The 21,813-nt window shown below is 48.7% G+C and overlaps 1 protein-coding gene across 1 annotated transcript; it reads right to left on the reverse strand.

The window, feature by feature from the left end:
- Nucleotides 1-3,226: 3,226 nt before the first annotated feature.
- EIF4E2 (eukaryotic translation initiation factor 4E family member 2) lies at nucleotides 3,227-21,541 on the reverse strand (the record flags this gene model as incomplete). Its single annotated transcript, XM_010158356.1, has 6 exons — nucleotides 3,227-3,719; nucleotides 14,247-14,383; nucleotides 14,472-14,624; nucleotides 17,477-17,581; nucleotides 20,004-20,138; nucleotides 21,427-21,541. Coding segments are annotated over 6 exons (685 nt in total), but the record flags the coding sequence as incomplete, so codon positions are not given.
- Nucleotides 21,542-21,813: the final 272 nt, after the last annotated feature.

Here is a 21,813-nt window from a genome sequence, read left to right on the forward strand (position 1 = left end):
CAGCACCCTGGCTGGGCCCTGCCTCCTGTCCCCCCTGCCTGGCTCACCTCCCAGTTGCCATAATCCGGGTGAGGTGGCCAGGTCCTGGGGCACATCACTGCTCCCAGCCAGCACCTTCTTGCGGGTGAGCGACAGCACCCCACAGCACTCCTTTCCCCCCACGGCTGTCCGCTTCCCAGCCCCCACGGTGGCTGAAGGAACCGGCTGAGCATCCCCCGCCAAAGCCAGGAGCTGCTGCAAGCCGCCCAAGTCATCGCTCTGCGCATCTCCCCAGACCCCCCAGGCTCTCCCCTCCCCAGGAAGGCGCAGAATTAATGAGCTCTGGTGTGTGTCTTTGCCTGGCCATTTCCCACTGATTCCTGGGTCCCTGCTGCCAGTCTCCAGGGCAAAGGGGTGTGAACAGGGACAGGCAGTCACCCACTTCTCCCTGCTCTGCAGAGCTCCTGGTTCTTCCAGGCGAGCTCAGTCCCAGGCGTGTTTGTACAGCACAACCGGGAAGGGACAAGCTTTTCCAGCCTCCCAGGAGCACACCTAGACATCCTCTGCCATCCCCACGCACTGGTTTTACCTGCCCTCCGAGGGTCCCTGGGGCTTAGCGCCGCACCACAGACCAGGACAAACCTGAAAGCAGCAGCCGGGATGGCACAGGCCTTGGGAAGCGGATGTGTCTTGCAGGATCTGGTGGGGGAACACCTCGCAGGTCACCCCATCCAGAGCTAGCAGGGTGCTGGGGGGAGTGCAGTGAGAGAGGAAAAGCCCCCCCCCAGCCCAGCATCATCCCCACCTGCCCACAGCCCATCAAGGAGCACTTAGGTGCAGCAACATCATCTTCCAAGCATCCCTCAACTGCTCCCCTCTAAATCTGGGGACTCCTTTCTCTCTGTGAGCTGGAAAGCAGATTTCCTCCTTCGCTCCCACCTGGGGACACTTGGCACACGCCCCCCTGCACTGCTCCCTGAGCCCCCGCAGCCAGAAATAACCCACGAGTCCACCACAGCCCAGCAGCCCCTTGGGAAGGATGAGCCCTAGGGCTGGGTGGAAGGGGTTCAAAGCCCTGCCGTTTTCCCCAGATTTGAGGAAGTTTAAGGGCGGGCAAAGCCTCCAGGATGAGGAGAGCGGGCACGGTCATGACTCACTGCAGATGTGGGGCTCCCACAGCTCCAGGCTGGCTTCCTGAATGAAGAGGATCTGAAACCAGTTTGTAGAGCATGACAGAGGCTCCTTTCCCCTCACGGCTAAATTCTCACCGCTCCTATTAGCAGGATGCAACAGACCTCAGCCCAAAACCCCTGCTCAGCGAGTCTGGCCCCATCCCTCTCCAAGCACCAAGCCCGGTGCTTTTCCCTCCGACTTCAGGAGAAGTCGTAGCCAGGAAGAGGACAAACCCCACACCCCAGCCAGCTCACTCTCTTCAAGGCCGAGCAAGAGGAACCAGGGCCGAGTTTCTCTCCATCTCCCCCGGCGGCAGCGGGAGGAGAGGAACAGCCTCCCAGGGAAGGGCTCTTCCCCAGCTCGCTCGCAAAGCGCATTTAAGGGCGAACGCCGCAGGACTGCAGCGTTTTCGGATTTAATGGCAAGCTTGCACTCCTCAGCACCGGCTTAGACGCGGGGCATCAGAGGCGAGAAGTGGGCGAGTACGTGAAATAGCAGAGGTGGACGCGACGTGCAGCTGGGCACAACAACAGGGCTAAAGCCCTAAGTGATGTCATCTGCGAGAAGCTGAACGCGCTGTGGATAAAAGGAGCCCGCAGCTAGTATTTCAGCCCTGCCTTGCAAGGCTATTTTTTGCTTAGATTGCCAAAATGTAATTACAACTAAATCCCCCCTAACAAATACCAGAGAGCAGCAGGGGAGAGTTGTATTTAAAAGGAATTTTAAGCAGCAGCCGTAGTAGTACCTGATCGCAGTGGGGAAAACAAACCGCCTGGAAAAGGAGCATTGGGTTGGTAGCTGGTGACAAGCAAGGGGCAAGTGAAGGAATAGGACAGCGGGGTCTCAAGAAACAGAGAGAGGGGTGCCAGCACAGGACGGGAACTGCCCTGCTCCCTGCCCAACCCGGTGCCAGCAGGCACAAGCTGCTGGACCACGGGGAGCAGTTAGTCATGGCTGTCGGCACACTAGAGACAGCCCAGGACTGACACCCTCAACACAGAAAACAAACTCTTCAGCAGACTGAGCGTGTTAAAACTCTTTTCTCCGCCGGTCCTGGCTACTTTCAATCTAGACTTCAATAATAACACGAGGAATTTGGAATTGCAGTCATGAGGCTGAAGGTCTCCTGGTCCAAGGCCGGTAATTGTCCCAGACATGGGCTGTTCGTTCTGCGGTCGCGACCAAATTGGCCCAAGCAGCCCCTTCTCCTGGGGGACTGCGCAGAGCACGCAGGGCAGATGTGCCCCATCCCTGGCCGCAGCCTCCCCTCCTGGGCCTGATGCAAAGGGTCTATTAAAAACGGAAAGCAACTGTGCAATTCCCTGGGGAAAAGGCTGGAGCTGTTAATGAGTACAATTAGTGTTGTAGTCAAGCAGAATCAGAGGAAATAATTAGCTCCTATTGTTTCCGTTGCATCCAAATCGCAGCCATGCTGGCTTTCCAGGCGACAACACATCAGTCCAGCCTCACACCCGAGGACAGGAGACAGGGGGTCACTCTCAGCCCCTCCTCTGGTCACAGCTTTCACACAGCTAGAAGCAGCAGCCTGGGCCATCATCCTCTCCTGCTACGCCCACTCGGGTCCGGTTTTTCTGCCAGGGCCTTGCAGACCTCAATGCACCCCAGAAGCACCTGTGGCCATGCGTTCAGCCTCTCCTTAGATCCCACACAGCACAGCACTGCTGACTTTCCACCCAGACAGCCAGAGTCAAGGCAACTGAGTGATACTCAGCATCTCTTTGTCTAAAGGAAGCTTGCATCCCTCTCCCCAACAGACAGGGCTGGGCACAAGGCACAGCTCACCTGGCAGTGTGAAGAAAGGATAAATGCAAAGCATCTCATTTTTAAGCAAGATGTTACATCTCAACTGCTTCACCCATAAAAATCCACAAACACAACAAAGTTTGGGCACCGCTGGCACTCGAGGTGCTTTAGGGCATCAGGCAAGTGAGCAGCTCAGGGGAAGATGCTTTGCGGAGGTGGCGGAAGCAGACCTGGGGCCTTACCACAACCTGGAGAAACACCAGAAACACTGATTTTTAGACAGAGCCAAAAAAAGAAGAGAGAGACTGAAAGAAACAAAGAGACCCAATAATTTATTGGCAGAGCTGAAAGGGCGGGCATTTGAAAACCATAGGGCTGACTCTCAACTGGGAAGCTCCTCCCAGCTGCAGAGAGATTTAATACTGGTATCCCTCAGCAAAAGGCTCTGACATTGGAGGCAGAATCCCGGAGATCCTGCACGCCGTGTAGAGAAAGAGAGGAAAGTGCTGCAAGGTGCGGCCCCAAGGGCACGCTGCTAACTGACAGATTGGCCTCCCACCCCTCTGCTAAAAAAAAGAAACATTTCTGTATGACAAAATCAGCCTCTATTGTCACCGCTGCTGGAGGGTTTCAGGTGGATCCTTCCTCCTAGGAGGAGTGCGGGAGAGTGCCCCATGAGTCCCTTCACAGGTCGGAGGGCACCGCTGGAGACCTCTCAGTGCTTTCTACACGCAGAGAGGAGCTTAAGTGCCAACTCTTGTTCTCACAAGGTGATTTTTGTGTTTCGAAAGCTTGAATTATCCCTGGAAAAGAGAGGGATAAAAAAAGAGGTTAAAGGCGTGCATTCCTTCAGCCCACAGCAACCCCCGTTCCACCCGCCACGGCTACTAGTGTTGCCACCCCACAGCACGTCAACTCAAATCAACGCTCGTTACTCCTCCTAAGCAGATCTACTTCCTAGTCTAGTCTCTAGTTTCCTAACTAGAGGCTTTTCACCTAAGTCAACCTGTTGCTCCACGTGGAACACAGGGAGATCCTGGTTCATCCCCATTCATCGTGAAGAAAAGTGTCATCTCCTGTGAGCAAAGAGTATGGTAAGACTCTGGAAACCTCCCTGATAGATTCTGGTCTTTGAACAACTTGCAAGATCTCTTCCTTCCCAAACATTGCCCTCAGGGATTCTGCTTGGAGCACAAATACACCATCAGTCCAAACTCCTCCTGCCTCTGTCCCTCGTCTTTAGGCTCCTTTCGTCATGCTGTCAACAAGTTTACCTCTCTGGTCTCTCCTACCTTAAAATAATATCTAATCTGGAAAGAATGTTTCCCTCAAGATTAAACAGGAGAGTTTCTTCAGCAGCTTTTACTCACATGAGTACGGCCACGTGAGTCGCAGGGGCTACTGACAAAGAAAGGGCTGCTGGTCCCCAACCTTCATTTGCACAGTCTTGCGGCGCATGGCAGCAACTGGAGGCGGGGTGGGTTACAGCAGCCTGTGTTCATGCTGACTGCGAGCCCGTGAGCAGCAGCAACAGGCAAAGCATATTTACACATTAATAGAAAGGTGATGAAGGCTTTTATTATTAACTCAATTAGAAATAAATGACAATTATTTTGAGAGGATAGGTTTGGCAGGTCTTCCTGTGAGAGGGACGGGGCACTAAGCTGCCCAAACCAAACACCTAGGGATGCCCCAGCACATACCACACCACATGAGCAGAGCTGCGTTGAAGAGCAAAGGCAACAGCTTCGGAAGCAAGGACTGTAAAATCCTGCTTAAACCCTTGAGCTAGCAACGTGTGCTGTGAAGAGCTGCACGGTAGCTGTAATATCGCAGCACAGCACATGCTGGAACACCTCCAGGAGGTGGGCTAAGGAGCCAGAGGAGCAGAAGGAAGTAAAACACAGTCTCTAAAGAGTTAAACAAGTTACTGTGCTATGACATGACAGCAAAAACCATGCTGGAGGCCATCTACAGAAGAGTAGGGCTCACCTTTGCACTTGCCAGCAAAGCAGGCTGTGCTGCCATTTGGGAACATGATTCAGGATTGATTAACTGTATTCCAGTTAATTTGCAACAAAGATTTGGCATTCTATCCCTCACTGTACTTTCACCCGTGCCATCTACCTCAGGAGGACAGCAAGCTTTGGTTATCTCTGTCTTGGACAGGTTTCTACACTGCCCCTCCTTTGGCCTTTACCAGGATGCCTCAGGCCCTCTGCTCACCATTGCTCTCCCTGCTCAGCATCGGTAACCCAACACAGCTGAGAGCTACATCAGCTCTGCCACTGGTTTCCTATACACCTGGCACATTTACTGCCTTCTGAGACCGGGACTTCATGAAGTGAGCTGGTTTCCTCTTCTGGAAGGTCACCTGAATGTCACCGAACGGCAACAACGCCGTTAGGTGCCTGTGTAACATTCTGTAGCCACCGATCCTCACACAAAGCCAAAGCTGCGAGGAAAGATAGGCATTATTGTCACCCACGACTCCAGAGTAAGCTACGAGAACACTGCTCGCCCAAAGCTGTGGAAGGAGGTTTTGGGATCCCTAGCGGCCCCTTGGAGCTTGGCAGTGTTGGAGCAGCTACATATCACCGTGGGGTGGGAACTGGGTAACATAATCCTTCCTTCCAGCAGGATCCTCTGCTCTGGCACTTGGCAGCGCAGCAAACCCACTTGGCTACAACCAGACGCAATTCGTCGCCAGGCCTCCTGCTAGCCCTTTTTAGGGAAAGGGCCTGCCATCACTGCACTGGAGGGGAAAAACAAACAATCTGAGTTGTGAGGCTCACAAGAGCCCTGAGCTCACCTTGGCTATTTTCTCTGCACACGGTGGGTTGCCACTACCAGAAGTAGCAGGTGGTTTCATCTCATTAGCCACAGCATTATTATTTCTAAATACAGTAGCTACTGCGTGTCCTTCCTGAACAAGCTTTTATTGACAGACTAATTTATTCTGCTCCAGCCCACTGTCAAGAGCAAAGGCACGTATGCCAAGCTCCGGGCGCCTCTCTCAGTGTCCATCACATGGATGTGCTTAGCATTCATTTACCACTCCATCTCTGCTTACAGTCCACCCTAGGCAACAGCCCCAAGCTGCAGACATACCTCTCAGCCTCCCGGGACCACGTCTGGGGTACAAGGGCCTTGAACAGAGGAAGGACACATCAGCAAAATAGCACACAGCATTCCCACAGAAAACGCCGTGTGCAGGGAGACCACAGTGAAAATTGGTGTCTTTGGTCAAAAAAATAATTAAAAAAATTATCTGGAGCTTTGGGAAAGAGCCAGTAGCAGAACGGGCCCACCTCCAAGCCCATAAGGCAATACAACATGCCAGCCCACGGGAAGAGGGTTGGAAGCTGAGAGGTATGCCATGAACTCACGTAGGAAGAAAGATGAGGCCCTACCCTGGGTGTGACAGAGGGAGGGGGAGCGTTCGATCAGCGGCCACTGCTGTTCACCAGGCCATGAAACTCCTCCCAGGCCCTGGCAAGCCAGAGGGAAAAAAAAAAAAAAGGAAAAAAGAAAAAAAAGAAAAAAACAGCACTTCAGATCAAAGGCTTCTTAACTTTTAACGAGAGCAGAAACATTCAATGGCGTTTGAAAGGCACTTGTCTTCAGAGCGCGAGGCAATATTCTCTGCTAGCCCTAGTGGATAGAAGCATCCTTAAAGCCCAGCCAAACATCTGACAGCGCGTGGCAGCTTGAACGCTCTGCGCAGACATGAAGCGTTCCCACCGGCTGCTGGTGATGCAGCCACATTAATACCCAGAGACAGGTATGACCTTCCCAGTCACAAATGGAATATCCATTTCCTATTGCTAATAAAACAGCCGATGTTGCGTCTTTCTGGAGGATTATCGCGTTCCTTGGCTGGTTAAACTCAAGCCAGTCAGCGGCCTCACGCTTCACCACATACCTGTGTATGTAGTAATCCCCCCAAAAGGGGCTTCTTCTAACGGCACACGGCTTAGGTATCACAAATGTCTTCGATCAGGCGGCATAATCCAACTGGTATTAAAAAAAAAAAGTCTCATTTCCTATTGTAAACTTGCACTGTTCATGATGTCCCAGTAAAAACCATCACAGCTATCGGAATGAAAATGTTTTCAGCTAAGTTAGAGGGACAGGCCTAACGCTGCATTCCCCGGTGGAGAATGTTACTGACGGACAAAGCTAGCAGACTGAAAAATTGCTGTCTGTGTTACGGAGGCAGCATACCGAACGCCCTCTCAGGGAAAAGATGCCGAGGTTAACGTGAGCATGACCGTTATCTTCTGGGATCAGAGACATCAAAGAACCTCACAGTTCTCCATGCCCAGCAACACAGTGCTGGTGCCTACAGCACATGCCAAACCATTTACTGAACCCAGAGTGTCCCACGGAACCGAAAGGACCTTAACGGGGACCCACGTCAGTCATCAACCCAGATCACCCTGCAAATTCTGTTGCTGGTACAGCTAGCTCACATCTCCCTTTCTGCACTGCCTCATCAGGGCTCTGCAATGCAAGAGGAGAGTCCAGGAATAGAAGTCCTGGATTAGCCAGCATCCAGGCCAACAAAAGACGACCGGCCCAGCTCTTACCTGAGCCTCAGTCAGGCTCCCAACCAGCATTTGCAAAAGCAGCTCAGGTGTCACATGCTCTATCCCAGGAAAGTCACAGCCCAAATAAACGCAGAGTAAACCGGCAGAGTGCCTGCCACGTGGGCTCCGCGAGACTGTACACCACATACAGGCGGTCTTGCTGGGAACCACAAAGGCAATGTGAGGGAGACAGACAGCAAAGGGTCCTGTAGATGCAAGAGGGTAGGGCGCAGGGGACAGCCGTGGTGCGCTGGTACAGCAGGTCAGATCTGCAACTCAGCCGGACGTACAGCAGTGCTGCCTGGAGGAGAGAACCCACCAGTGGCTCATTCTAAGCAAGGCAGCAGCACAGAAGCCCCTAAGTGGGAACTTTCTCCCCAAGTCTCCCCAGACATAGTAACCTTCAAGGCCACAAGGCCAAGAAATCTGCCAGGGAAAGGAAAACTGTCCATGTCACCCAGTCAGCACTGCCTCCCTCCAGAAGAAAGTTAGGGGAGGGGAAGAGAAACTCGACCTGAAGCCCTCTTGGCTGCTGAATACAGGCTGGACAGCTATGCACACCTCCAGCCCTGTCAAAAAGTCTCTACCCTCATGTCTGCCTTCCAACCCCCCATGCCTTGTATTTCTACCACATTTCCACCACCCATGACCACATCTCTCTTTCCTCTCCCACAGCTCTCCCCAAACTCCTAACTTCTGTTCTCTGCAGAAGGCACACAAGGGCAGATTATTCGTCAACATAATCGATAATTTATTACCCCTTTCAAACCAAGGAGTTACCTGTTCCAACATGCCAGTAACATCATGCACATAGTTCTCCAGCTGCCAAGTCCTTCTTGCAGACAGGGAGAAAAAACTCTTCCAGCCAAGAATTTTTAAGCCAAGACCCTCATACATATTATAGTCCTAATTACTTCAACTATCTGCTGACTTGACTGAAAAAATCCACCAGGATGTGTCTGCCCTAATGTACCTAAACTACGCTAGCAGAGCAAACTGCTCTCCATTTCGTACCGAACAAGGCTGCCAGTTAATTCCGTCTGGCAGAATCTTTACGACCTGTGACGTGCCAAAGGCACAGTGCCAGAGCCTCTAAGAGGTTATTTTTATGTATAGACATTTTTAGTACCTCATTGCTATACTGTCTGTGCAGCGATCAGATACTCAGCGAATTGATCCCCAACACTCAGGTTATTCCCACTGAACAGATGGGAAATGGCAACATTAGCAGGCTAAATAAAGCCAGCCAGAGCTGCTCTTCCACACACATTCCTGACCCACAACTGTTGAGACTTCCCACCTTCTCCCCCACTGCCTAGGCTCAGGACGCAGGCAGGGCTCCCTTTACCCCTACCACGTAAATGGGGGGGAAAAAACCATATGCAAAAAAGAGCCAGTGCCAGAGACTCCAGCAAAAAGAGGAAGAGCAGCCACAGCCGCTTCAGGGGACTTCCCAAATCACCCTTGTGCAAGCAGCACTAGCTGTTTTCTCCAACCACCCTCCACTTTTAAATCCTAGCAGTTCCCTTTCAGTATCCCCCTGCGGGGCCCTGCCTCCTGACCATCTCCTTCCCCAGCTAAACACGGAGACGGAGCGCTCGGAGCACGTGCTACCCCCACAACAGTCACCCAGGTCTGTCCCTTCCGCCAGCCTGCGTGCAACCTCCCAGCACGCTGACCACTCACGGCACTCCCAGGGTACGGTGTCCAGAGCAGCACAGGCTCTTCCTGCATGCTCCCCGTGTTCTATCGGTGCTTGGGATTTGTCCACAATCAGTCCAGAACTTTGTGACGGGCCTGAGAACTAACAGCTTTAACAAAATCTAGGATATTCTTCTAGCCTGAAATAATTCTTCCACCTATCTGGCCGTACCTGTAGCAAAGGCAAATAGGGAAGCCTCCGTGACCTTGAAATGAACACATCTGAACTGACCTTCTTGAAGAGAAACATGAAATAAATAGGTTACAGTCACTTCTTTGGTAAGAGACAGGCCACCAAGATAAGGAAGCCTTTTACAAAGTCACAGGCACTTCTGGAAAAAGCGTACCACAGTGACGGAAAACGAGTCAACGAATCCATCATTTCAAAGCTCAGGTCTTATGGAAATGCTCTTAGATTTGCAGCACCTGGAAATATTACTGGAATTGGAGAATGGAGTGATAAATGAATTAAGTCAGTATTGCAGGGACTCAGGAGGACAGCTATCAGATCTGGAACCTCACCACTTCCTCTAGCTTTTATTCCTCCTCTCAGACTCGAAGGAATGAGGGTGAAACAGCACAGCTCTCCAGAGCTGGCGAGACCCAAGGTAACCTGCCTCCCCCTGACAGCCATCAGCCAGGGGGTACGGGGCCTGTTTGCAAGCCTTTTAGCTGTAGACAAGGTTAACCCTGCCCACACGGTTTAAGATATGGTCAAAGACAAAGATGACACAACTAGGACAGACGCGTCGAGGAGTTCTCCTAAGGTCTTGGAAATCAGCAAGTAATTGGACACCAGTGCTATAAAATGTTGTTACAGAATTAGCTGAACTCCGACGTAACAACATGGGAGACCTCTCACAACACCCCACCACCAGCTACCTGTCTCCAAAACTGAACTTCTTGCCCAACATCTATGACTTCCATGGGTATTTTTCTTCCTCATTCCTCAGTTTTTTGTCATTCCTCGCTTTTTTTGTCCCGAGAACCTCGCCCCTGCAGTCTTCTTACAGGGATTCTCTGTTGGATATCCACTTGTTTCCTAGTTAAATATAGTCCGAGGCCATTTCATTGCACGCTTGCAGTGAAATGAACCCTGGGCCGGCCCTATTAAGATCAACCATTCTTCTCATTTACTCGAGCCATCCCATTAGTTATCAGTGGTGACTTTGAAAGGAAAGGATAGTTTTATACCCTGCTCAGCTCTCACTGCAGCAGGCACTTACAAATAACTGAAGCTTTTTTTTTTTTTTTCCAGAAAAAGCAGCCTTGCTTTAGAGCTGACAGGGCGATCCATAAAGTCACACAGCAACCAAACTGCTTCCAGACCAGCCCCGCTGTGTGGCCACAGGTCTGCTCCCTCCTGGCATATGAAGCAAGGGTGTTGAATTTGCCTGGGATGCCTGGATGGTCACTGACCACGCAGTTATCAGTGCGGAAAAGAAAGGCTGATAACACCAGGCAGGGCAAAGGTGTGTGCAAGACAGCCAAGCACTCCACACGGCACTGCTCCAAACCCAAACTTTACAGTGACCGTTCCCCTCTGCCCCCCTCCTGCAGCTCACTCGCTACAGACACCCAAATATTCTGAGTGGCCTCACTGTGACATGACCGGGCTGTGGCCAGCAATATTCTGCTTTTAAAGAAAGCACAGTTCTCCTAAGGCAGCAAAAGTAAGAGGTAATTTTTTATTTTTTTTTTCCTTAATTCCAAACCCCAAGGAGTACCAGTCTTCATAACCCACTGTCACTGCTGGACCATGTCACCTCCAAGGTTAACAACACCGACGAACAGAACCTATTAAGTGGTTCACTACATCCGAGTGCACCTCTCTCAGTCCACCTCCGAGGGAACAAAGAGAAGCGATTTCTCTCCAGCTACTGAAACAAGGGAGCCCACAAAATGTCACATATGTTCTTTTCAGGTGCTCAGCACTGTAACGTCTGAGGTACTATAAATCCCCTGGAATTAAGCAGAGTCCAAGAGATTGTTCTAGCTCTTCTGGCAAGATTGGAAATTAATACAGACTAGGCTGACCCTTCCACTCGCGGGGATTTAGGCAGCTTGTCAATATCACGAGCAAGAGAAAGGACAAACACAGGAAAACTGCAATGAAAGATCTGCTTATCTAGCTAAATGCACAAGCCCCACCACCGAGCGCAGAAAGGGCAGAATGCAGAATAGCTCCTTGGAAGAGCTGTGAAGCAACAGATACTTCTGAAGCGCAGCTGGGCAGCACCACCGCTTTCTCAAACAAAGGGGGCTGCGGCCTCACTGACAACTCACGAAAATAACAGCGTCTAAAAATGAGTTAATACGAAATGCATCCTCACAAAGGGAATATATAAAACCCGAAACACAGGGCTCAGGTTCCACAGCGAGAAGTATGCTAGCAATTTCTACAGAAGCGTTCATTTACAGTGTGTCAAAAGCTAATCCAGGTCAATTCACTACCTAAAAGTCAAGGTTTTGCGAAACGCCTGTTCTTTTCTTGCTAAGCATGCTCCCTTCCCTGAAGCACAATCAATGCCAATCAAACCCCGCACACGAGCAGAGCTCTAGCGGAGAGATGCAGCCCATACAAATGAAAAATGCCACGAAAGGCAGGCCTGACAAAGCCTACAGCACAGCTTTTCCATTAGACCCTTTCATAAAACACAGCCAGAGCGCGAATATAGAGTGCTGGCTAGAAAGCCCTCCCGAGTCATAAATCACATGGTACATGCGCAGCATAAGTGGAGTTTATTCATGACGGACAGTATTTCAACAGGGCTTGATAGATGGCTAAGGAAAAGGAGCCAGACTTTATGGAGGATAGAAATAGTTACACAAGAGATTCTTCATTAGCGAGAGAACCTTAATGATATGAAGCATAGCCAAGCAGAGTCAGACTGAAAGCTGGGGCTGCCCTGCTCTTCCCTATCAAGGAAGCAGGCAGCGTCACCTCTCTGCAGCTGCTGCTTGCTCGCTGCCTGCTGGTACCAGGCGAGAAGTTGGTCCACGCATCACTACATAGAAACTCCACTGACAGGCAGTTCTGCTCTGAACTGACAGCAGTGCCATCAGAGGAGATATCGGGCAGCACTGCAGTCAGAGTACTGGAGCTCAAGCGAGGCACTGGGAAGAAAAGCTCTCATGATCCCCTACGTGGCGGAAGGTTAATTGCTTAGATCTACCTCACCAGCACACCATCAAACCAACTCCTGACTATCCCTCCTACCCACAGAAGAATAGTGGGAAACAAGCCAGTCCGCCCCTATTTAAGAATTGCTCCCGGCTGTAATCTGAGCTGCTAAACTTGATCCGTCAAACACCTGTTATTCTTGGACAAGCTCATTTTGCACCACGTATCAGCAGCACAGACAGAAGCTCTGATGCTATGCAGGAAGAGAGGGCAGCATGCATGGCATGTTACACTGCTGTAGGCAAGTAGAACACAGTATTGGATGCGTCTTCACCCAAGGACCTGCCAGTGCAAGAGCAGTTACAGACACTGCTAGAGCAGCATACTCTGTGTTAGGAAGTTCTGTGGCAACAGCTTGTAAGGGAAAGGCTACATCATTTCGGTTCTGAACTTGCCACGCGAACCACCACCACAGCTCAGGACAGCTGGCTCAGTAGAGAGCCACCCCGCAGAGACCGAGAGACGTCAGACACCGCAAAGCCACATCACCGCAGTCCGCAGTCGGCTACTGCTGAACAGGAGTAAAATACCCCGTTTAAGTGTCCACATGAGCACTTAGCCATCTCCCAGCATGGACAGAGAGTCGATAGTGCCCTCTCCTGGCAAAGAGAGCATGAGATGTTACCGGCAAAATCGTGAATACAAGATTTCAACACAAGTGGGAACTTGCAGAAACCAAAGCTGCCTGGAAAAGGTTCAGTTTAATAACAATTCCTCCTTCCCTTCTCCTTCCCACGCACACAGGAGGGAAGGCCACATGGAACACTAGATGCCTACAGGCAGTTTAAATGAGATCTCTGTAATATTGCTAGTGACCCACACTCAAAATCGGCCACAACGGGAAGCCAGCTGTCCGCTAAAAACAGGATTGAGCTCACCAAACTGACAGCACACTGATGACAGGATGATTATGTGGGAAGGACAAACTAGCATAATGAAAGGAAGCCGTGAAAGGTACTTGCACCCTGATTATGGGCTAGATTAGAAAGCTCACTGCTCTATCAACGTCTTATTAACTTGCTTTACTTTTTCTGGGTACACCTTTTCAAGTGTTAATTTAACCAATATGACCTAATCAGCGCATTGGTTTGTAACTGCGCTTGAGAAAAAAAGAAAAAAAAAATTCCATTATCCACCTCTAACTAAAACCTATATATGCAATTTTTTGTCACTTTGTGGGAAATAAAAGTCACCCTGAATGGCCTGGTATGGTAAGCTATAATAGGTTTATTTAAAAATACAGCTGTCCTCTCTGTGTACCGTGATCTTCTAGTCTTGTTAAAGAGCCTCTGTCACCAGGGCCTGGAAGACTTAATATACGACGTTTATTATGATTAGAAATCATTTGTACAGCACTGTAAATTCACACAGCACTTTCCCAAGACCATTTATAAGTCTAATGGCACTATAAATCCCCGTTAGCTTCCACACTTTATTCCCCAGAATCTCTATTTATTCAAATAATCTCGTCCCCCCCACACTGTAATCTTGTCTTTGAATACATCAAGCCACAGTCACACGCTGGGCTGCCCATCTCCCCAGTGACAGGCTGGGTGGATTGCTAAAACACCCTGCACTATACTCTAACATACCAAGTATTTGAACACACATATTCAAAAAAAAAAAAAAAAGGTTTTACTATTAGAACCAAATGTCCCTAACAACAGCATGATAATGACAGAGATATTTGGCTTTCAAAGCGCACTGGCAAACAATGCCGCTGTCTGTCTCGCTGTTTGCCGCGAAGAGCCCTCACGCACGCGAGCACTTCCTTGGGTTCTTGCAATCTGCATTAAATGGCTCAAGCATGCACGCCCCCAGCAGCAGGCCCTCCCCCCTGCCACCACACCTACTTGATGCTGTCGGTGTGCGTTTTGTATTCCATGATGGTGTTGGGAGGTAGGTTGAGCACCCTTCGTAACGTATCGCGTATCCGGGCTGTCGTGGCCTGGTCGCTGGCGGTCTTGTTCCATATCGAGATAATATCCTCCTAGAGAACAGCAGGTGAGGGGTAAGCAGATGGCACTTTCCGCAGTCCTGCCAAACGGAAGTACGTTCCAGCTCTCAGAGCCGCTTACCTGGAATCGGACAGAGACAACTGCCCCGCAGATTTCTTCCCCCACCATAAACTGTTCTCCCAACATTGCCAGAATGAGATTCTCCCAGCACCGTGACGCTAAGCCCTTTCGCAGACGGATAATCCATTTACCACCATTTTTGTTGGCATCATCCTAGGAAGAGGGGCAAGAAATCGACTTGTTTTCTTCTAGTTAGTTTTTTGCTTCCCACAAGACAGCAGAGCCACAGACGGGAGCAGATATTGATTGGGTGGGGCAAGGGACAGAATGGAGGTATTTTCAAGCAAAATTATTTCATTTCTCCCACACACAAGCAGAGACAGAGGCACACCACTTACCCTGAATACCAAGTATTTGAAACAATGACTCTCAGCTTGCCAGAGGAAGCTCCATGCACTGAAGACTTTAGATCTAGTGTTTTGGTCCCACTAGCAAAGACTAACAGCAGCCCCAGTCTGCACACAGACCAGAGGCAAAGACCCCAAAACTATTACAAAACCCAAGACCGATTCTCCCTTTGTCTAATCCTCTGTATATGCTTGTAAACCAGGAAAAATCCCTCATCACAAAACACGGAAGGCAAGAAGAGTTTGCAAAGTGATATTTAAAAGTAAGAGAAAAGTTGATAAACACCTTCCTTCCACATTTCCAGGAACAGGCTCACAAGCTGTGTTAACAAAGAACCAGTCCTTCCTCTGGGAACCACTGGCATTATCCCACATCACACAGCTGGATGTTTGTTCCAGACTGCGGTGACCCAGGGACAGAACCAAGAATTAGCGGGGAGAGTAAAGAAAACAATTATGCTAAGCACCCAGTCCATCGCCTCAATGTTGTGATTCCACACGCTGCACCGGAAAGAGAGCTGAGAACTGCTACAGACGCCCCTGCTTCACAGAACACACAGCTAGGACAAACATAGCTCCTCTGGGCAGAACACCACGGCATTCTCTTGTACGACACCATAGCTGGGCTATCTCACAAGGAGAGGGGAAAAAATTCCATTCAAAGACAAAAAGTAGAGAGGTGGAATAAGTGAGAGAGGTGGCAGTTAGGAAGGGAAAGGGAAGACAGGTCTAGAACAGAAAGAGAGAAAAACAAAGGGTCCCTGGCCAAGTCACCAGCAATTCCCACTGCCAAGCTGGGACAAACCATAAAGATGCCAGGCAAGGCAGCCTAGTCCTTCTTAAAGGACCAAAGTTAACTTATTTTAGCCTTAAAGCCTCTCTAGGGCTTCCACAAAACCGAACATCTGTGTGCTCTCAGAGACAGCAAGCGCTCGCAAAGCAATCCTGAGCAAACATGGAAGTGCCAGCAGCGTTCACCAGACTCCCAGATTTCAGGTAAGTGCTAAAGCCTGCGCTGAAAGGGGAAGGCGTCAGCTCCAGACAAACCTCAGAGCACGACAGCAGCCAAATGCAAGGTGAAGAATCCAAATCCACACAAGTCCGAGGAACGTGGCATAATCCCACGAGATGTAAACTATTTTCTCATTAAGTGTCCTTGCTTTCCAAGTTATGAACTTCACACTCTAAGAATTAAGCTGCTTGGCTTCAGCCTTTAAGCAGGGAGTTGGGTTTAACCCCGCAGACTTTCCACAATGACTGATGGGGATCAGAAGAGTTTTCAAAATATTTCAAAGGTGGTTTAAGCACCTAAGCTAGAAAGAGAACAGCAATTGGGAAGCAGATGCTGTATTGTGTGTTTTATGGTTATCGTTAGTTTTCTTTCGGGTTAAACAAGCTTCGGTTCAGTCAAGCATTTGATTTCCCTTTACCAGAATAATAATGATCTGCAGCCTAGTAAATCACCAGGGAACATTATGCTTAGTGCTCCTGACTTTACCCAGAAAAGGCACAGATGGATCCAGCAAAAGAGCAGAGCTACACACATGCATATACATGCCTACAAGAACAACAGTAAGTAAGGATTAGTTTGGAAGAGAAAGGAACATAAACAACACCCTAGAAAGCAAGCAGCAAAGGGAAGGCCAGCAGCAAGATCCCAGGTCAACTTCCATAAATACAGGAAGGGAGTGGGGCCAGAAATAAAAAAACCAAAGAATCTCTCCATCCCCATCTTAAAATAGCTACAGGGAAATGCTTTATAGAAATTCTGGAATCATTAGCTTGTGGACCCTGTGGCTGACACATCATCAGAGCAGCTAGCTCACTAAGAGTCCAAAGAGGGTTAAATGTTTTATATAAACTGTATTTGCAGGAACTGGCTATGAAACACCTTGCTTAAAATAATTGCCAGCTAGGGTCACATATAAATTTCTCAGGACCAAGCAGCATAATTAGGTACTTCACAGCAACACATAAAATCCTCATCCTGCAAATGGTATTGGTCATTGCTGGAAGCAGGCCAGGAACTGGAAGACTGATTTGCTGGGCAAAGATATCTTTTTTTTTTCCTTTTTAACAGATTTGGACAGGAATGAACAGAAGCAAACTAAGTGCCCTGGCACAAAAAAAAGCAAATGAAGGGCTAAGTCTTCCTTCCACCTCTAGCTCTATGTACAGCTGTAGGCTTTTAACCATATGCACCTCCTCCCTCCTTTTCTGAAAAGGAGGGTTGGTTTCTTACAAGCTTTGTTGAATTCCACTTAGCCCCACACTGCCGTCACTGGACAAAGCTATAATAAGGGGTCAGTGTCTACACTAGGAGGCAGAGAGCTTAGTTGGGGTCCCCCCTTTGTTGGGCTCCAGGCAACGTTGCCCAGAGATCCTCTGGACGCATAAGCAAAGGCGGTTCCACAACCTTTGATGGAGTGCAGCTAGCAACTCCCTGTATCTTCCCTCTCCTCTGCCAGCAGGCCATAGGACTGCCAGATTACACGGGGCAGAGTTGTGAGGAGTAGTTTACAGGAAACCCAGAGGAAGGACTGCACCCAAAAGAAGCCTGGCATGCCATTTAATGACAAGAGTGTCCCTTCACTGTAGAAGGCTCCCTCCAGCACACTCTCGGAAAATATCAATGCAGAAATGAGAGCTCCAACTCACCTCCCACATGGGTTTGATCCCTTCTTTGAAAAGATGGAAGTCACTATGGCCTGTCAGGTCCCCAGGACGTACCATGTGACTGTAAAACCGCCAGAACTGCTCCACCTGCAAACACAAACCACACAACGAGGCTGCTCAAACCATGCACAGCCAAGATTCCTACAGAAACAGGCTTCACCTTCTACACCAGCTGCCCAGAGCCACCTTGTCACAAGGCTGTTGATCTGCATTCTCAGAAGGCAGCAGTAGGATCAAAACTTCAGTGACCGTTTCTGACTGGCTCCACTACCAGATGACCATTTGAAATATTCCACAGGTGCCTCCAAAGTTACTTGGTGTTTGTCTGAAGAAATCTGTACTAAGATAACTGCTGCCCTAGAGAACAGTTCCAAACATATCTTGTAAATCCTGCTGCCCAAAGATCCAGTTAGTGGATGAGCATCAAGCGCATCAGCGACAGCCAAGCCTCTCGACACTACACACATTAGCCCTGCGTTAACCATCGCTCTCCCAGATCGTGGAGACTGCAGGAGCCTCCAAATGAGACTTTTTTTGTATTTCATTTTACTGTGTTCAGGTTTTAAGACAAAAGACCCATTCTGGTGCTGGCTTAAGACCTTAAGGCACCATTCAGGGCTTTTCTTTAAATACCTATTATTTCCTTCTACAGTCTGCTGTGGTACATACGACCACGTCACTCTGACCAGTTTCCATTCTGGCACCCCTGTGTCTACTTCAACCCAGCCAGAACTATCTTTCCTAATTCTTAAAAATGTATTTATCCTTGGAGATTCTCTGAATGAGAAAGGATCTTAGTGAGTCTGGATCTTTAAAACAAAACAAGGCACTGGAAGAGATTATACTAATTACTACACTTTAAGAGGACTCTACTCAGCAAGACAATAGCTATTAAGCAGACCAGCAGTGAAGCTGGCAGGATCAGATGCTATCCCAATTACTTTATCAGAGACCTTAATGACTTGGTCAGCACTTGGAATTCTGCTGCAATCTCTGACCTCTGCCATCCAAGCAGGAATTTGCTTTTATAGCCAATAAAATTATGAACCAAGACTGAGGTGGGGTCAGAAGCAATCTATTTTTGTCAGACACATTGAAATGCAGCGTGGAAAATACTCTCACACCAAGTGGACATGCCCTCTAGTGGTTATCATTTAAAAGCTTTTAGAGGTTTCTACTGAAAAGCAAAGAGTAAATCTGATCCCAGATTTAGGCTCAGACAACTCTTTCTGAAGCTTGTTCTTCCTTCTCTTTAAACAGAATTTGGAACTAAACACACTATCAGAACTGTGGATCAGCCTCCCTCCATCCTAACTGGACTCCAGCACTTCCAATCTACAGCAGCAACCACCAATTCTTTACAGGAAAGAACAGACAACAGAACACGTGAAGTTTTACCTCTAAGGAGCTAAAAAAAGCAATATTGAGTCTACACTGATTGAACAGACTGAAAAGTTATTGCCAAATCATCAAGCAGCAGGCATGTTTTTCATTCACTGAACTGAAAGGACTTGCTCACACAGGGGAACAGCAGTAACTACTCATGATCCAACAGGCTTAGAGCTATTCTTCCTACTCCTGTAGGGATGCAATAACACAGCCCAGCTGCCTGGACAGGCATATTTTTGTAGCCTCCAGAAGGGATAAAGGAGTATTTTTACAAATTCTCACATTACAGAATATAGAGATTTACTAGTGGGTAGAATTAACATTTGCAATGGGACCATGGAAAATCTGGACAAAATACTAGATTTAAAAAACAAACAAACAAAACACCAAAACCAAAAAGCAGCCAACAGACTTCCCAGCCTTGAGAATGGCATTGTATGTGGTGCCTGTACAACAGAGACATGTTTTCCTTATGTATCTTGGGATCTTAATGACAGTTTTACACCGCCAGTACTATGCAACACCCCAGCACTGCCTTTCCAGGATATGCTCAATTTATTCCAGGAATAAACAACCACAAAGAGTGGAAGGGGAAAGGGAGAGCAGTTTGCCTTTTAACAAACTTCACTGCAACACCAAACTATATCTCATCCATCACTTCCAGACAGGCTGCTTGTATATACAGCACACCAGATGACTGTTCCAAACAGTCTTTTTGGTGGAAACACAGGCTGGGGGAAGTACTGTACAGTCTTTGCTTCACAGCTACACTGCAACCAGAAAAGCTGTTCTTTTCTTCTCTTGCTTACCTGTCAAGTTCTGCTCTAGCCAGCAGATTTAAGCTACATGGGAGGTCTTTCCATTTACTGTTATTACTCCAGCTACCACCATTACTGCAGACACAGATGTCTAGCACAGGGCAGAGGAGACCTGCTTAAGACATCACCTGAGTTGGTAATTCAAGAACTCCTGCATAAGTCATGGCAAATCACTTGCTCTCCTCTATTCCCAACAACGAGAGCACAGCCTGCATGTGCCTAAAGCCAGCACGCAGGGAGTAAGCCAGCCCCGATGACCACGCCATGCCCAAGTGACACGAGGACAACAGGGATGTACTCACGGAGGCAAAGGTGCCAATCTGTTTGATGTTCTGCTCATAACTCTGTGAGCTGGTAGGCCTCCCGGGGGTTCGTCTGGAGTACCAGAAGGTGTAATTATACTGCAAGGGGTGCTCCGCCGGCCCTGGAACAACAGCCTGCAGAACAGAAAAGTCGTATACATACCCCTTGCACACTCCTCTAAAGAGGGAACAGGAAGAATTACATCCACAGTATCAGAAGTCCACAAGTTCCTCCCCTCACAGACTAAGAAGCAAACAGCTGATCCTCCTTTTTATATAAGAATACTCTGTTAATTGTCTGAAATAAGCCATTAGGCTAACAGGAGCTGACTACTTCAAAGAATATTAGACAATTGCAGTGCAGGGATAGCTAAGGAAATAACAACCTAAGCTCAGGAGCGCATCACAAAAAAAAAAGCAACCCTCATAACTATTAGAGGCAGTATTACTAAGTTTTCCCTTAGTCCTCATCTGTTCCAGACAAACTGAAAAGCACAATGCAAGAGTTTTAACTTTTTCAAATTAAGAAAAAAAAAAAGAAGAAAGAAAAAGACACTCTTCTCCTCTGGGAAAAGCAAACCCCATTTATATTAAACCATGATTCAAAAGCAATTATAACTCTTTGGTGACACAACTCCCTTAAGCAACCAACACCCTAACTCTCGGAGAAGATCAGTCTGGCTTAGAACTCGTTATGTCAGCTCCGGCAGAACCCTCGGCTAGCAGAGGAGAGTGATCATTTTTCAATTTCCAAAACACGTATTTCTGATTAAAAAGACTTATAATGAGCATAAAAGAGGCCAATGAAAACTTACTATTCAAGAGTCAAAACTGACTGAAAAAAATCCCCCCCCCAAGCCCTCACTTCGTATCACTTGATGTTGTTACAGGAGTAATGAGGCCTTAGATCTCTACTCTCCTCGTCTCTGCTAAGTTCATAAGGATTGTGTGACCAGACAGAACAGCTTTCCTAAGCGCAAGACAAAAAACCCAGGATGGACACATGCCTTCTTAACCAGGCTACAGTACACTCACAGAGACCCCGTCTTAAGGGTTATGTCAACAGTGGCACAGGCACAACCTGGTAAACCAACTGCAAGCTACTATTCCCCTGTAAATCAGTCCTTCCCCTCCACACTCTTCCAAAAAAATATTTTTTAGGAAAATAAAGCTTTCTCATTTCTGTCCAAAAGCCTGGCAGAGCACTAGCTGTTTCTGTGAAGGGAGCATTTGCCCCCCAGACTACATGCCTCCAAAAGTACATCAAATTACAGAAATGCTAATGTAGCCCCTCTGTCTTCCTTGCAACATTAAGAGCGCGTTAGGCAACCGCAGCCCACCAAGACACATCTTCCTTGTCCCTGAACCGAGGACACTCCCACATCATGCCCTAAGCAATGGAACGCAGGTGCCAGCACCATACCTTCCTCTTGGTAGTACTCTGGGGTTTCTCCCGGTCGTTCTTTTCCTTCTCACTGTCTTTCTGTGTGTTATTCTCCTCGTTCTGGTCATGGTCTCCACTATCATCATCTTTCAATCTGAAAAAGAAGGAAGCAAGCGAGTCTTGCACCTCGCAGCTGAGAATTTCCCTACCCGGCCCCAGCAGCCTCTGCTTCTGAGCGCCTCCGTGGCACGTGGGCCGTCAGCACTTGGAAATCTACTCTCTGACAGCCCACAGAGGGAACACTACTACCGCTCTGCGCGCTCAGAGCCCACCACGGGCGTCTGAGGCACTCTTACGCAGAAGCGAGCGACCAAGCGCCTTTTCAGAACAACCTCACGCAGTGCATAGCAGGCACAGGTAACCCCG

The sequence above is a fragment of the Eurypyga helias genome, unplaced genomic scaffold, assembly GCF_000690775.1.
Source record: "Eurypyga helias isolate BGI_N326 unplaced genomic scaffold, ASM69077v1 scaffold29810, whole genome shotgun sequence".
In the NCBI taxonomy this organism is placed as follows: domain Eukaryota; kingdom Metazoa; phylum Chordata; class Aves; order Eurypygiformes; family Eurypygidae; genus Eurypyga; species Eurypyga helias.